The following is a 16,756-nucleotide window of genomic DNA, read 5'->3' on the forward strand; positions in this document are numbered from 1 at the left end:
CAGAAATGATGGAAAAGTGGGGAATAATAAATTCAACATTCATTATCAAAACGGTTGACGGGGGGAGCGAAAACATACCCTGGACAGGTCTGCATTCAACGAAGGCGTTGCCGGATAGACCGGCGGGACAGCTGCACATCGGAATGTGATTGATCACGTCGCAGCGAGCATTCTGACCGCAAGTTCCTGGACACGGGTCTGCGCATTTATTGCGCATGCATGCTTTGTCTCTGGGGCAATCTGCGCTTACGACGCATTCCGGCCGGCAACCGAAGTAAGGATCCCCCTGATATTCAGGAAGACACGTGCACACTCCGTCTCTACACTGAGCATTGGGGCCGCATGGGGAAGGATTGCACGGATCCGTTTCTACGGGTTCAGCGGCTAAAAGCGAAAGGGCGGTACTTATACAACTGTTCTAAGAGGTGGGGGAGAAATATTCCATGTCTGTGATGAGATCGAAAAATGCTTACGTGGTGGTGGTTTGGGATAGCAGTTGGTGAACGGATCGCCCGTAAAGCCATCTGGGCAAGTGCACACGGGAGTGTGGTTTATCACCGCGCATTGCGCACCTTGACCGCAGGACCCGGGACAAGGGTCGCGGCACTTTTCATTCATGCACGCCCTGTTGCTGCTGCATTCGGGATTTATCGTGCATTCGGGACGGCAATTAGGGGGGCTTCCTATGTACGTGGGCAAGCAAGAGCACGACGGCGCTCCGCCGATATCTCTACACTGAGAGTTCAGACCGCAAGGGGACGGGACGCACGGGTCTCTGTACGGCTCTTGTTGTGGTGGGGGTTGGGGAGCTGAAAATACGCCGACGGCATTGATTAGCGAACGAATTCGCGAGAGACTCTATCGTCAATTGTATTCAATTCATAACTGAGAGATAACTCACGAGGTATCGGGTAGCATCTGGAGAACGGATCACCAGTGTATCCTTGATTACATGAACATATCGGGCTGTGATTATTGACTTGGCAGCGAGCGTTCAGTCCGCACGGCCCTGGGCAGGGATTCGTGCACTTTTGGCTGAAGCAAGCCTTGTCAAGGGGACATTCTGAACTGACTACGCATTCGGGCCTGCAGGCGGGTGGCGCACCGACGTATGTCGGCAAGCACGAGCACACTCCTTGGCCGTTGACTTCCCTGCACTGGCTGTTGGGACCGCACGGCGAGGGATTGCACGGATTGACGGGTTCCGCTACGACGGCTGGGAGACAAGACACAAAAGCGTTTAGATCACCCAGAAAGAGGGGCGAGAATAAATTTAAAATGCATACCAGTAAAAAGACCTACCCGCACGAACATTACGTATTATCATGCGTCCATTCAACACATATAAAAAAAAACAGATTTCAAATACACTCATTCTACACACCAAGTCATTTCGCTATTTTCTCTTCGTCAATTGTGAGATTATAATTTTTCGGTTGGCAGATGACTTTTGTTCATACATGACCACGCTACCGGTTTACAAAATCAAAAATAATCTACGTTGTACGCGAGATAAGAAAATACGAAAGATACATATATAATCGTGATAGGGTTCTTACGTTCTTGGAACACGTTGCAGAAGCGGAACGGATCACCGGTGTATCCCGGGCGGCACGTGCATGACGGCAGGTGGTTAATTACTTGACAATCTGCGTTCTGGCCGCATGTACCAGGACAAGGATCCTGACACTTGTTGCGGAGGCAAGCTCTATTGGAGGGACAATCCGAATTGAGCACGCATTCCGGACGGCACCCTTCGTAGGGGTTACCGACATATTCAGGAAGGCAAGTGCACGCTCCGGCGCCGTTCTGTTCGCGGCATACTGCGTTCGACCCGCAGGGTGATGGAGTGCATGGCCTCGGACGCTCTTCGGGTACGGGGTCGGCTTGTTTCACGAAGCACTGGACGAATGGATCGCCCGTAAATCCAATGGAGCAAATGCACATCGGAGTGTGACTGACCACGCGGCACTCGGCATTCGGCCCGCACGAGCCGGGACACGGATCTTTGCATTTCTGATTTATACACGCGAGATTGCTGGGACATTCGCTGTTACTGACGCATTCTGGCCTACAATTGGGCGGATTCCCTATAAATTCTGGGAGACACGAGCACGAAGGGGAGTCGCCGATCTCTCGGCACTGAGAGTTTGGACCGCACGGAGACGGCTGGCAAGGGTTCACCGGCACCGGGGGAGTTTCCGCTGTGGAAAGCGAATAATTCACGGTTAAGAAATTGATTAGGGAATTCGAATAATCCAACAATGTTCGCGGAAAGGAAACAAGTCTTACGTATGGGTTGGCATCTGACAAACGGATCGCCCGTATACCTCGCTGGGCAAGTGCATATGGGATTGTGGTTTATGACCTCGCATCTGGCGCCGATTCCGCATGTTCCGGGACAGGGATCTCTACACTTTTGATTACTACAGGCTTCATTCTGGGGACACTCGGAGCTGACTACGCATTCGGGTCTGCATGTAGGGGGACTGCCAATGTAGCCTGGCACGCAAGAGCACACACCCTGTCCGTTGATTTCCCTGCATTGACTGTTGGGACCGCATGGGGACGGATTGCACGGATTCGATACAACGGGAGCTGAAGTAGAAATTTTCGTGATTAGGGTCAGAAATGATGGAAAAGTGGGGAATAATAAATTCAACATTCATTATCAAAACGGTTGACGGGGGGAGCGAAAACATACCCTGGACAGGTCTGCATTCAACGAAGGCGTTGCCGGATAGACCGGCGGGACAGCTGCACATCGGAATGTGATTGATCACGTCGCAGCGAGCATTCTGACCGCAAGTTCCTGGACACGGGTCTGCGCATTTATTGCGCATGCATGCTTTGTCTCTGGGGCAATCTGCGCTTACGACGCATTCCGGCCGGCAACCGAAGTAAGGATCCCCCTGATATTCAGGAAGACACGTGCACACTCCGTCTCTACACTGAGCATTGGGGCCGCATGGGGAAGGATTGCACGGATCCGTTTCTACGGGTTCAGCGGCTAAAAGCGAAAGGGCGGTACTTATACAACTGTTCTAAGAGGTGGGGGAGAAATATTCCATGTCTGTGATGAGATCGAAAAATGCTTACGTGGTGGTGGTTTGGGATAGCAGTTGGTGAACGGATCGCCCGTAAAGCCATCTGGGCAAGTGCACACGGGAGTGTGGTTTATCACCGCGCATTGCGCACCTTGACCGCAGGACCCGGGACAAGGGTCGCGGCACTTTTCATTCATGCACGCCCTGTTGCTGCTGCATTCGGGATTTATCGTGCATTCGGGACGGCAATTAGGGGGGCTTCCTATGTACGTGGGCAAGCAAGAGCACGACGGCGCTCCGCCGATATCTCTACACTGAGAGTTCAGACCGCAAGGGGACGGGACGCACGGGTCTCTGTACGGCTCTTGTTGTGGTGGGGGTTGGGGAGCTGAAAATACGCCGACGGCATTGATTAGCGAACGAATTCGCGAGAGACTCTATCGTCAATTGTATTCAATTCATAACTGAGAGATAACTCACGAGGTATCGGGTAGCATCTGGAGAACGGATCACCAGTGTATCCTTGATTACATGAACATATCGGGCTGTGATTATTGACTTGGCAGCGAGCGTTCAGTCCGCACGGCCCTGGGCAGGGATTCGTGCACTTTTGGCTGAAGCAAGCCTTGTCAAGGGGACATTCTGAACTGACTACGCATTCGGGCCTGCAGGCGGGTGGCGCACCGACGTATGTCGGCAAGCACGAGCACACTCCTTGGCCGTTGACTTCCCTGCACTGGCTGTTGGGACCGCACGGCGAGGGATTGCACGGATTGACGGGTTCCGCTACGACGGCTGGGAGACAAGACACAAAAGCGTTTAGATCACCCAGAAAGAGGGGCGAGAATAAATTTAAAATGCATACCAGTAAAAAGACCTACCCGCACGAACATTACGTATTATCATGCGTCCATTCAACACATATAAAAAAAAACAGATTTCAAATACACTCATTCTACACACCAAGTCATTTCGCTATTTTCTCTTCGTCAATTGTGAGATTATAATTTTTCGGTTGGCAGATGACTTTTGTTCATACATGACCACGCTACCGGTTTACAAAATCAAAAATAATCTACGTTGTACGCGAGATAAGAAAATACGAAAGATACATATATAATCGTGATAGGGTTCTTACGTTCTTGGAACACGTTGCAGAAGCGGAACGGATCACCGGTGTATCCCGGGCGGCACGTGCATGACGGCAGGTGGTTAATTACTTGACAATCTGCGTTCTGGCCGCATGTACCAGGACAAGGATCCTGACACTTGTTGCGGAGGCAAGCTCTATTGGAGGGACAATCCGAATTGAGCACGCATTCCGGACGGCACCCTTCGTAGGGGTTACCGACATATTCAGGAAGGCAAGTGCACGCTCCGGCGCCGTTCTGTTCGCGGCATACTGCGTTCGACCCGCAGGGTGATGGAGTGCATGGCCTCGGACGCTCTTCGGGTACGGGGTCGGCTTGTTTCACGAAGCACTGGACGAATGGATCGCCCGTAAATCCAATGGAGCAAATGCACATCGGAGTGTGACTGACCACGCGGCACTCGGCATTCGGCCCGCACGAGCCGGGACACGGATCTTTGCATTTCTGATTTATACACGCGAGATTGCTGGGACATTCGCTGTTACTGACGCATTCTGGCCTACAATTGGGCGGATTCCCTATAAATTCTGGGAGACACGAGCACGAAGGGGAGTCGCCGATCTCTCGGCACTGAGAGTTTGGACCGCACGGAGACGGCTGGCAAGGGTTCACCGGCACCGGGGGAGTTTCCGCTGTGGAAAGCGAATAAACCACGGTTAAGAAATTGATTAGGGAATTCGAATAATCCAACAATGTTCGCGGAAAGGAAACAAGTCTTACGTATGGGTTGGCATCTGACAAACGGATCGCCCGTATACCTCGCTGGGCAAGTGCATATGGGATTGTGGTTTATGACCTCGCATCTGGCGCCGATTCCGCATGTTCCGGGACAGGGATCTCTACACTTTTGATTACTACAGGCTTCATTCTGGGGACACTCGGAGCTGACTACGCATTCGGGTCTGCATGTAGGGGGACTGCCAATGTAGCCTGGCACGCAAGAGCACACACCCTGTCCGTTGATTTCCCTGCATTGACTGTTGGGACCGCATGGGGACGGATTGCACGGATTCGATACAACGGGAGCTGAAGTAGAAATTTTCGTGATTAGGGTCAGAAATGATGGAAAAGTGGGGAATAATAAATTCAACATTCATTATCAAAACGGTTGACGGGGGGAGCGAAAACATACCCTGGACAGGTCTGCATTCAACGAAGGCGTTGCCGGATAGACCGGCGGGACAGCTGCACATCGGAATGTGATTGATCACGTCGCAGCGAGCATTCTGACCGCAAGTTCCTGGACACGGGTCTGCGCATTTATTGCGCATGCATGCTTTGTCTCTGGGGCAATCTGCGCTTACGACGCATTCCGGCCGGCAACCGAAGTAAGGATCCCCCTGATATTCAGGAAGACACGTGCACACTCCGTCTCTACACTGAGCATTGGGGCCGCATGGGGAAGGATTGCACGGATCCGTTTCTACGGGTTCAGCGGCTAAAAGCGAAAGGGCGGTACTTATACAACTGTTCTAAGAGGTGGGGGAGAAATATTCCATGTCTGTGATGAGATCGAAAAATGCTTACGTGGTGGTGGTTTGGGATAGCAGTTGGTGAACGGATCGCCCGTAAAGCCATCTGGGCAAGTGCACACGGGAGTGTGGTTTATCACCGCGCATTGCGCACCTTGACCGCAGGACCCGGGACAAGGGTCGCGGCACTTTTCATTCATGCACGCCCTGTTGCTGCTGCATTCGGGATTTATCGTGCATTCGGGACGGCAATTAGGGGGGCTTCCTATGTACGTGGGCAAGCAAGAGCACGACGGCGCTCCGCCGATATCTCTACACTGAGAGTTCAGACCGCAAGGGGACGGGACGCACGGGTCTCTGTACGGCTCTTGTTGTGGTGGGGGTTGGGGAGCTGAAAATACGCCGACGGCATTGATTAGCGAACGAATTCGCGAGAGACTCTATCGTCAATTGTATTCAATTCATAACTGAGAGATAACTCACGAGGTATCGGGTAGCATCTGGAGAACGGATCACCAGTGTATCCTTGATTACATGAACATATCGGGCTGTGATTATTGACTTGGCAGCGAGCGTTCAGTCCGCACGGCCCTGGGCAGGGATTCGTGCACTTTTGGCTGAAGCAAGCCTTGTCAAGGGGACATTCTGAACTGACTACGCATTCGGGCCTGCAGGCGGGTGGCGCACCGACGTATGTCGGCAAGCACGAGCACACTCCTTGGCCGTTGACTTCCCTGCACTGGCTGTTGGGACCGCACGGCGAGGGATTGCACGGATTGACGGGTTCCGCTACGACGGCTGGGAGACAAGACACAAAAGCGTTTAGATCACCCAGAAAGAGGGGCGAGAATAAATTTAAAATGCATACCAGTAAAAAGACCTACCCGCACGAACATTACGTATTATCATGCGTCCATTCAACACATATAAAAAAACAGATTTCAAAAACACTCATTAAACACACCAAGTCATTTCGCTATTTTATCTTCGTTAATTGTAAGATTATTATTTCGATTAGATTATATATAATAAGACTAATTTACAAATCTAGAGCTCACAGTGGCCTGACTAATTACAGACCAATATGTTTTTTACTCGCGATAAATAAAGTTTTTGAAAAAGTTTTACATTTTAAAATTAACGAATATTTTTCAAAATTTAAAATATTTGATCCGAATCAATATGGCTTTCAAAAACATAAAAGCATTGAAATCCTTATTGAACAGTTTTTTTAGTTTTGTCAATAGTGAACTGAATAGTAGGAATCATGTCATAATTCTATTTATCGACAATTCTAAGGCCTTTCGATACAATAAACCGCAAAATGCTGATTAACATCTTAAAAGCACTGGTATAGGTAGCAACCTGATTGATGTTCTGAAAAACTATCTGACAAATAGAAAGGTTTTAGTTAAACTCAATAAAACTTTTAGCAACCTTAAATACACGAAGGCTTGGGTACCCCAGGGATCCATTTTGGGTCCATTATTATACATTAGTTACGTCTCATCAATTTCAAATTTTTTTAAGTATGCCAAACATTATGTTTACGCCGATGACACGGCACTTGTAATTTCTCACAGACATCCATCTATTGCGGAAAGTCAATTACAAGAAGACTACAATTCCTTGCTTAAATGGTCGCATGATATGGGTCTTATAATTAATGCAAAAAAGTCTAAAATTATGCATGTCAGATCCCCTCATGTACCAGCACTGAATCAAATTAATATAGTCTCTCATAGTTTTAACTGTCTTCATAGTAGTATTGTCATATTATGTAACTGTGAAAAAAATTGTTTAGTTGATGAATATGTGTATTTGGGCATTACTATTGATAATTTTTTTTAATGGGATAAACATATTACCGAATTGCGTAAAAAATTAAGGACAGTTATAGGCAGCATGTTTAGAATAAAATATTTTGTACCAATAAAAACATTAAGACTTATTTATCAATCATTGGCAGAATCAATTATTAGGTACGGTATTACCAGTTGGGGCCTTTTTTGTAAAACCAACATTAAAAAAATCTATCTTTACAAACCTCGGCTCTTAAATTAATTAACAGATCACCTAGAATTGATAGGGAAGAGGTACCCGAACTATTTAAAAAGCAAGGGTGCCTGTCCGTAAATGCTATTCTAAGGCTTAAATTTGTTACTAGATATTGATTTGATAGTAACTACCAGAAAAGGTATTTACATTCACATAAGACATGGCTAGCACAACGTGAAAGCTTGTCAGTACCGAGGTTTGTAAACAAGTATGGCCAAAGAACACTTTATTATACAATTACTAAAAATTTTACTAAGATTCCTAAGATGATTTTAAAAGAAAATATTGACAAAGCTTTTACGAAAAAAATAATTAAATGGTTAATGTGTAACAAAGATTTATATTGATTATCATTTAGTGTCATCTATTTTAATTTTTATAAATAAATTTTGTGTGAAAATTAGGTATGCTTTTAGTTCTTAATAATGTTTATATTACTTTTTAAATTTATATAATTTCTCTAACGTTTTTCTTTGTAAAGGAAAAATAAGAAACCTGCTGACAAGCCGGTTTCGCGGAGTAGTGGGTTTCATTATTTTTCCTTTTATATTTTCTGTCCATGTTTTTACCTTCTTTAATGAAAAAAAAAATTTTTCGGTTGGCAGATGACTTGTTCATACATGACCACGTTACCGGTTTACAAAATTAAAAATAATCTACGTTGTACGCGAGATAAGAAAATACGAAAGATACATATTTAATCGTGTTAGGGTTCTTACGTTCTTGGAACACGTTGCAGAAGCGGAACGGATCACCGGTGTATCCCGGGCGGCACGTGCATGACGGCAGGTGGTTAATTACTGGACAATCTGCGTTCTGGCCGCATGTACCAGGACAAGGATCCTGACACTTGTTGCGGAGGCAAGCTCTATTGGAGGGACAATCCGAATTGAGCACGCATTCCGGACGGCAGCCTTCGTAGGGGTTACCGACATATTCAGGAAGGCAAGTGCACGCTCCGGCGCCGTTCTGTTCGCGGCATACTGCGTTCGACCCGCAGGGTGATGGAGTGCATGGCCTCGGACGCTCTTCGGGTACGGGGTCGGCTTGTTTCACGAAGCACTGGACGAATGGATCGCCCGTAAATCCAATGGAGCAAATGCACATCGGAGTGTGACTGACCACGCGGCACTCGGCATTCGGCCCGCACGAGCCGGGACACGGATCTTTGCATTTCTGATTTATACACGCGAGATTGCTGGGACATTCGCTGTTACTGACGCATTCTGGCCTACAATTGGGCGGATTCCCTATAAATTCTGGGAGACACGAGCACGAAGGGGAGTCGCCGATCTCTCGGCACTGAGAGTTTGGACCGCACGGAGACGGCTGGCAAGGGTTCACCGGCACCGGGGGAGTTTCCGCTGTGGAAAGCGAATAATTCACGGTTAAGAAATTGATTAGGGAATTCGAATAATCCAACAATGTTCGCGGAAAGGAAACAAGTCTTACGTATGGGTTGGCATCTGACAAACGGATCCCCCGTATACCTCGCTGGGCAAGTGCATATGGGATTGTGGTTTATGACCTCGCATCTGGCGCCGATTCCGCATGTTCCGGGACAGGGATCTCTACACTTCTGATTACTACAGGCTTCGTTCTGGGGACACTCGGAGCTGACCACGCATTCGGGTCTGCATGTAGGCGGACTGCCAATGTAGCCTGGTACGCAAGAGCACACACCCTGTCCGTTGATTTCTCTGCATTGACTGTTGGGACCGCATGGGGACGGATTGCAAGGATTCGATACAACGGGAGCTGAAGTAGAAATTTTCGTGATTAGGGTCAGAAAAGATGGAAAAGTAGGGAATAATAAATTCACTACCAAAACGGTTGACGGGGGGAGCGAAAACATACCCTGGACAGGTCTGCATTCAACGAAGGCGTTGCCGGATAGACCGGCGGGACAGCTGCACATCGGAATATGATTGATCACGTCGCAGCGAGCGTTCTGACCGCAAGTTCCTGGACACGGGTCTGCGCATTTATTGCGCATGCATGCTTTGTCTCTGGGGCAATCTGCGCTTACGATGCATTCCGGCCGGCAACCGAAGTATGGATCTCCCTGATATTCAGGAAGACACGTGCACACTCCGTCTCTACACTGAGCATTGGGGCCGCATGGGGAAGGATTGCACGGATCCGTTTCTACTGGTTCAGCGGCTAAAAGCGAAAGGGCGGTACTTATATAACTGTTCTAAGAGGTGGGGGAGAAATATTCCATGTCTGTGATGAGATCGAAAAAAGCTTACGTGGTGGTGGTTTGGGATAGCAGTTGGTGAACGGATCGCCCGTAAAGCCATCTGGGCAAGTGCACACGGGAGTGTGGTTTATCACCGCGCATTGCGCACCTTGACCGCAGGACCCGGGACAAGGGTCGCGGCACTTTTCATTCATGCACGCCCTGTTACTGCTGCATTCGGGATTTATCGTGCATTCGGGACGGCAATTAGGGGGGCTCCCTATGTACGTGGGGAAGCAAGAGCACGACGGCGCTCCGCCGATATCTCTACACTGAGAGTTCAGACCGCAAGGGGACGGGACGCACGGGTCTCTGTACGGCTCTTGTTGTGGGGGGGGTTGGGGAGCTGAAAATACGCCGAGGGCATTGATTAGCGAACAAATTCGCGAGAGACTCTATCGTCAATTGTATATAATTCATAACTGAGAGATAACTCACGAGGTATCGGGTAGCATCTGGAGAACGGATCACCAGTGTATCCTTGATTACATGAACATATCGGGCTGTGATTATTGACTTGGCAGCGAGCGTTCAGTCCGCACGGCCCTGGGCAGGGATTCGTGCACTTTTGGCTGAAGCAAGCTTTGTCAAAGGAACATTCTGAACTGACTACGCATTCGGGCCTGCAGGCGGGAGGCGCACCGACGTATGTCGGCAAGCACGAGCACACTCCTTGGCCGTTGACTTCCCTGCACTGGCTGTTGGGACCGCACGGCGAGGGATTGCACGGATTGACGGGTTCCGCTATGACGGCTGGGAGACAAAACAAAACGCGTTAAGGACTACGGGCGACAATGTATATTCGGAATGAGATAGAAAGAGACGGACGGTTTTTCTTTACTACTTGTCAGGCTTTTTGAATTTTTATGTTTATGTTGAAAATTTCACTTTATTATGTGTAAATGACGAATATTAAGTTCCGTGCAGTCATTAAATTCAATAAAACAAAAGTGTTCAAAATATTTTACGTGAAATAGAGGATTATGAACAATGTTTTGAGTGTGTCCAAACGTTTGTAGACAGGCTGGATTACCTTTGTAAGGAGTAATTTAGACAACAGTTTATTGCAACTGATAAGTTGCCGGTTATGGTCAACCGGATTTATCTCACCTCACTTTTATAATGGTTCAGTCGGATAAATCGCACTCACATAATGAAGGTTTTAGCCTTTTATTTCACAAAAGACCACAGACGAAAGAGTAAGATAAATTTGGATGCTTAAACAAAGGCAGATTTGTGAATGTTACACAGTATGTAAAGTGTCTACTTAAACCAGCCAATGATATGTCATAAGCCCTGTTAATGCCTAGACTTCCATATTCCCTTCTCGAAAATGTTTTCCTTCTCCGTTGCAATAAATTACTTGAGGATTACGGTAACACTCGTCCTTGTAAAACAATGGTGTACAAGTGGAACCGCATATTAAAGCAAGGTAGAGAGTCACTCGAAGACGATGAGCGGCCAGGAAGGCCAAACGACGTCGCAACACAAGAAATGGAAGATGACGTCAAGGAAAATGGTCGGATAAAAATAAAAGAAGTTTTAACAATGTTAAAAATATCGAAAACAACAGCCTATAAGATTATTCACGATCATCTGGGTAAGTCTAAGAAACTTGGGTTCATTTTTAGGATCCTGAATCAAATCAGAAGTCAATGCAGTGGCAAGAAAAGGGTGACCCAGCACCAAAGAAATACACTATCATTCCATCTGCTGGAAAGGTGATGGCAAGAGGAAATCCTTTTGATCGATTACAAATGTAAAGACACCGCTATAACAGGTGTATACTACGCTGATATTTCACACAGTTTAAATGAAGAAACAAATGTGAAAGAAGAGGACAATTGACAAAAGGTGTACTTTTACTTCACAATAATGCACCGGTTCACAAGGTCAGAGTTGCGGTTAATGCCGTCTATTAACGTCATGTCGTTTCTAGGAAATTGTTCACCCTCCCTATAGTCCAGATTTGGCACCCAGCGATACCTGTTCCCAAATGTGAAGAAAGAACTTCGTGGAGTCTCCAGGCAGCGGTAAATGACCATTTTTCAGGCAAAGAAAAAAAATACTTTTACGATGGGTAAGAAAATTTCATTCGAAGATGTAATAAATGTAGAGATGTTCGAGGAGATTATATTGAAAAACAAACATAAAGAAAAAATACGGTCTTTTAGTGGTTCATTCCGCGAATATAAAAACAAATATTTCGATTATTTGTTCTAGAAGTAATCAAAACCGGTATAGTGAAAGGCTTATAATGACTTTATTTTTAAAGCTAGGGTTTCCTAGGACAGCGGTGCCCATATCTTAACGGCCGTAGTGAACGGTGATGCGGTGGACTGCCGTTTTAACGGTGACTAGAGTGTGGTTTCCTAGGAAAACAGTGTTAAACGGTGTTGATAACACCGTTTTCATAGGAAACCACTCTCTCGGCACCGTTACGACGGCTATCCACCGCATCACCGTTCACTACGGCCGTTAAGATACGGGCACCGCTGTCCTAGGAAACCCTAGCTTAAGGGAACACACTTAGTTTTGACCGCATCTAATTATGATTCGATAACTTATATTTACATATAAGTTGCTAATTAATAATACTTGGCACACTTCTACTTATTTAGTCGACCAATTAACACTTTCACCCTCTAATGGCCATCTTCAGACTGGTAAATATTACAGGGTAAGGATAATTTATATAAAACTAAATACATCGGAGATGGGTGAGTATGAGTGAGATGGAGAAGTATTTTTAATTAGTAACTTGTATGTAAATATAAGTTATTACATCATTACAATGGAATTCCACCAGGAATTGTCAATAATTGACAAAATCAAAACATCTTATTGTATTTTTTTTCACAAGTGACGGGATTCATTGCGACCGACATCGTTGACTGGTGTGACTTTTTTTATTAAGGATTTACCTTCTCATGTACAAGGCAATGGATGGAATATTATGTTTATACAAATAATATATGTACTATGATTGTTTATATATTTTGTATGATGTGCGTGCATTACGTTCGCGAGTTCGAGCATCGAGTGACAAAATGTTAAGCACAAAAAATATTTTTCAAAGATTCGAATTTCATTTACACAGACATTCACTCAAAAACTCTTATTTGTAGCATTTAAAGAACTTTTTGTTTCTATGGTGTGTGCATATACAAGTTTTGAAAACGGACAAAAATAGGCATATCATAATACAACTGTAATTGTTCCCTAAGTAAATAGAATGTCTTACCCTGTATCACCTGGCAGTAGCGATATGGATCACCTTCGTATCCAATAACGCAAGTACATCTGGGGATATGATTAACTACGGAGCAATCTGCATTGGTACCGCAAGTTCCGGGACAGGGATCGATGCATTTATTTTGTACGCAAGCTCGATTGGACGGGCATTCGGAATTCATAATACACTCCGGGCGACAGTTTTCGTAGGGATTCCCCCTGTATCCGGGTACACAAACGCAAGATCCCGCTCCATTTTGCTCTCTGCAGATGGCGTTGGCGCCGCAAGGGGAAGGGTTGCACGGGTCGAGAATTTCTTGGCGGATGGGTTCGGAGGGTACTGCAAATTCCCAAGGGACCATATATTTTCCAAAGATGTATTTATTTTTAAAATCTATCGAGATTTCCCATTCAAGCAAAGCGTTTTAAATTTTGCACCGGAGTAGTAAATAGCGGGTAGAGGGAACGCCGAATTTCGATTTATAGACATCTTTTTACCTCGAAGCGCTCTTCCGATTATTTCTCGCACAGCGGTGAGTGTTTGTGAGTTGAGATCTGGCAGCGCGGTTATGTTTCGGGACCCGACTGTTCCACACAAGGCGAACCTGGCTACCAAGCGCGGGTGTCTGGCGGGTGGGTTTATTATGTCAGCAGACGCGGGGGGCATTATCGTATCACCGGCGGGGAGAATTATTATTGCTCCACGCGGGACCCGAGCTTAACGGGGCGGCTGTCCTCGGTATGGGCATGATCATACCGGGGAGTGCGCCGCCCCGCTGAGCGCGGCCCGCGGGCGGGGGAGTTAGCAGTTAGTGGCCGGCGTGGTGGGTTACTGCTCCGTCGCTCAGCATCGTCGGGAGACGGGGACTTACCTCGTTGTCTCCTCGGCAACAATACATGCATAAGCGAAACATGCTAGCCAACAACCGACACACCCACATTCACTACCAGCAACCGGCATATAAAGCCTATTTCAAATTCATGTCTAAGTTTTCAAATAAGTGACACTACTTATTGCAATGAAAAAAGGAATGTATTTATTTACTGAGGAGATGGTGTTTTTTTTTAAACTATGTAACTGTAATTTTTATGTTAACTTTTTAAAGAAAATTAATTGTCTGTAGGTTTATTCAATTACAAAAAAATAAATTTTAACACATTTCATAATTACTTGTTTGAAGTCAAAGCTAATATTATATTTTAATAAGTGAAAGTAAATATTATTTTTGAATAATTTGCATTGCCCAGAAAGCGTTGTATCGAGATAAATTGCTTTAGTAAAATAAGTACCACAACCGAACAAAAAACACAAGAATGAAAGAAAGGAAATTAGAAAATAGTAAATTTAAAAGATTACAAAGAGTACGGCTATATCCATAAGAACCTTACTGGTATTACACTTAGCAACAGTTTGATTATTGTTGGTTATTGAATTAATTTATAAAATCAAGTCAAAATATTGTTTTACCCTTATGGATATATTCGCAGTCAAAATATTGGTCATAATTCTAACTTTGGCATTAAAATAAACAGAAACATAATAAGCATTTAAGATAAATAAATATTAATATTATTACGTATTGATAATAATGACAAATTACATCAGATACATCAGTGTTTTTCAACCTGTGGGTCTTGCTCGGGGAGTCGCGGTCGTGAGCGAGGTAAAAGTAAAAAAGCAATGATTTTAAGTACTGCACTACAAAATGTAATAATTTCTTTAGTGATTTCACACTGAGAAAATCCAGCATGGAAAATCACAAATTTAGTGCTTCAAATGTTAATTTTATAAAAAATTCAGGGAGAAGGCTGTGCCAGTTTATTTTTTAACAATTGGCCGGATCGTGGTTTTATTTATGAGACGTAAAGAATCAAATTATTTTGTAATAATTGGAGATTGTTTAGAAAAAAATTTTGAATAGAACGTCAGTTAACATACTTAGGTAAAATGTGGTGAATGGCCCTTTTTATAATTTTAAAGCTTCCCTAACCAGCTGAGGATATTCTTTTCTCTTCATAGAAAATACGTCAATATTATGCGAATTAAATTTATGCGAATTAAATTTTATCTGCGAATCTTGCCTGCACTTAATTTCTCGATTAATAATAAATATTGTCTCTATAGAAAGAGGGGTCGCCAATTTTTTTGAAGTCGTAAAGGGGCCGCGTATTCAAAAAGGTTGAAAAACACTGGGGTAAGTGATCACGAATAACAAATTAAGTACATTATTTTTTTAAATGCTGTATTATTATTTTGTGTTTATTTAAACATTAAAACATCAACAAAAAAATAACATCATAAAATAGAGTACATCGGAACCATTTTTTACACAGTACCAACAGAAATGAATATTAAAAAACATTAAATGTTGGTTTAACAATACGTAAAAGTAATATAATTACATACAGGCGCCTACTATTTATTTTCAGAATTAACCGCACCGCTTTTTTACTTATTAGGTACAAAGCGGAATGCGCAAGGCGAAAATTAATAATCTTTGTTATGACTTTTTAGTTTACGTGAAGTATTTTGTCTTGTTTCATTTTTTAATAAAATTAAGGTACAATAAATAGTAAAAAAAATCATTTTTTAAAATCCCATAATGATTTTTATATAAAGAAACCTTACATTGTTCTTTTTTTAGTATACTTTTTGACACGGTACTGTGTGGAACGCACCCCCCGTGTAAAAAGAGGTCCCGGTGTATCTTACGAAAAACAAACTTTTTTTAAACCAAGGCGATTTAAAAAACGAAAACAGACAGAAGATAGATTTTTTCACGATTCCTAAAAAAATATCACAATAATTTTACTCTAACAAAAAAATATCTAATTTCACTAATTGTACTAATAATTAAAATCAACCATGTTGTAACTCCATTCTAGTTATGTAGACTAGTGCTATTTCAACTCAAAAGTTGAGACTAAATTAGTCTACAGATTTTTACTTTAAGTTTAAACGTAAAGTGTTTGAATTGACTTGATATTACAAGCGACTGAAATTGCGAGTGATCGACGCATACATTATTTGACTAAACGTTTTAATAATGTAATTATTTTGACTTGATTGTGTTGCATCGAATAATTTTATTGTTGAAAGAAAATTTTGGTTGCTTCTTTGCTAAAAATATGAAAAATCAGCTGTAATAAAAAGAAACAAATTCAATATTTACAGTAATTTTGCCAAAAGTTAGATTTCTATGCAGTTGACATAAAGCAGTATACGAATTTGGATAATAAACAAAAGAAATGCCGAAGTTTGATCTTCATGACGAATCGTTTTACCCAAAAAAATATTCCACACATTTATTTGATAAAAAGCATTTTTTGTTCTATACATATTTTGTCACTGTGTGGAGGACGTTTCGCCTTGCAAGGGCATTATTGGCTTTTTAAAAATTATACATATTGGTGTTTATTACATCACTTCCTTATCCACTTTTGACGGTGCATAGGGCACTGCATCTGTAGTCCAATTTCGGCATATCAGAAGGTAAGGTTACCGAGTCGTACGCTTCAGGAACAATGAAATATTGCAGTGTAAAATCACCT

General features: G+C 44.0%; 1 protein-coding gene across 1 annotated transcript in view; it reads right to left on the reverse strand.

Annotated features, from left to right (window-relative positions):
* The window catches only part of dpy (fibrillin-like protein dumpy), a 338,800-nt gene that overhangs the window by 61,122 nt on the left and 260,922 nt on the right, over positions 1 to 16,756 (reverse strand). The window contains exons 62-80 of the mRNA XM_088234564.1: positions 13,210 to 13,544; positions 10,409 to 10,730; positions 9,981 to 10,316; positions 9,586 to 9,891; positions 9,181 to 9,486; positions 8,448 to 9,092; positions 6,154 to 6,468; positions 5,726 to 6,061; positions 5,331 to 5,636; positions 4,919 to 5,224; positions 4,186 to 4,830; positions 3,528 to 3,842; positions 3,100 to 3,435; positions 2,705 to 3,010; positions 2,293 to 2,598; positions 1,560 to 2,204; positions 902 to 1,216; positions 474 to 809; positions 79 to 384 (exon numbers count right to left, since the gene is read on the reverse strand). Of these exons, the coding sequence (XP_088090690.1) occupies positions 79 to 384; positions 474 to 809; positions 902 to 1,216; positions 1,560 to 2,204; positions 2,293 to 2,598; positions 2,705 to 3,010; positions 3,100 to 3,435; positions 3,528 to 3,842; positions 4,186 to 4,830; positions 4,919 to 5,224; positions 5,331 to 5,636; positions 5,726 to 6,061; positions 6,154 to 6,468; positions 8,448 to 9,092; positions 9,181 to 9,486; positions 9,586 to 9,891; positions 9,981 to 10,316; positions 10,409 to 10,730; positions 13,210 to 13,544 (7,023 nt within the window). The remainder of the gene's footprint in view (positions 1 to 78; positions 385 to 473; positions 810 to 901; positions 1,217 to 1,559; positions 2,205 to 2,292; positions 2,599 to 2,704; positions 3,011 to 3,099; positions 3,436 to 3,527; positions 3,843 to 4,185; positions 4,831 to 4,918; positions 5,225 to 5,330; positions 5,637 to 5,725; positions 6,062 to 6,153; positions 6,469 to 8,447; positions 9,093 to 9,180; positions 9,487 to 9,585; positions 9,892 to 9,980; positions 10,317 to 10,408; positions 10,731 to 13,209; positions 13,545 to 16,756) is intronic.

This window comes from Micrasema longulum, unplaced genomic scaffold (assembly GCF_059751315.1).
Source record: "Micrasema longulum isolate JH-2025_06_02 unplaced genomic scaffold, ASM5975131v1 h1tg001259l, whole genome shotgun sequence".
Classification (NCBI taxonomy): Eukaryota; Metazoa; Arthropoda; class Insecta; order Trichoptera; family Brachycentridae; genus Micrasema; species Micrasema longulum.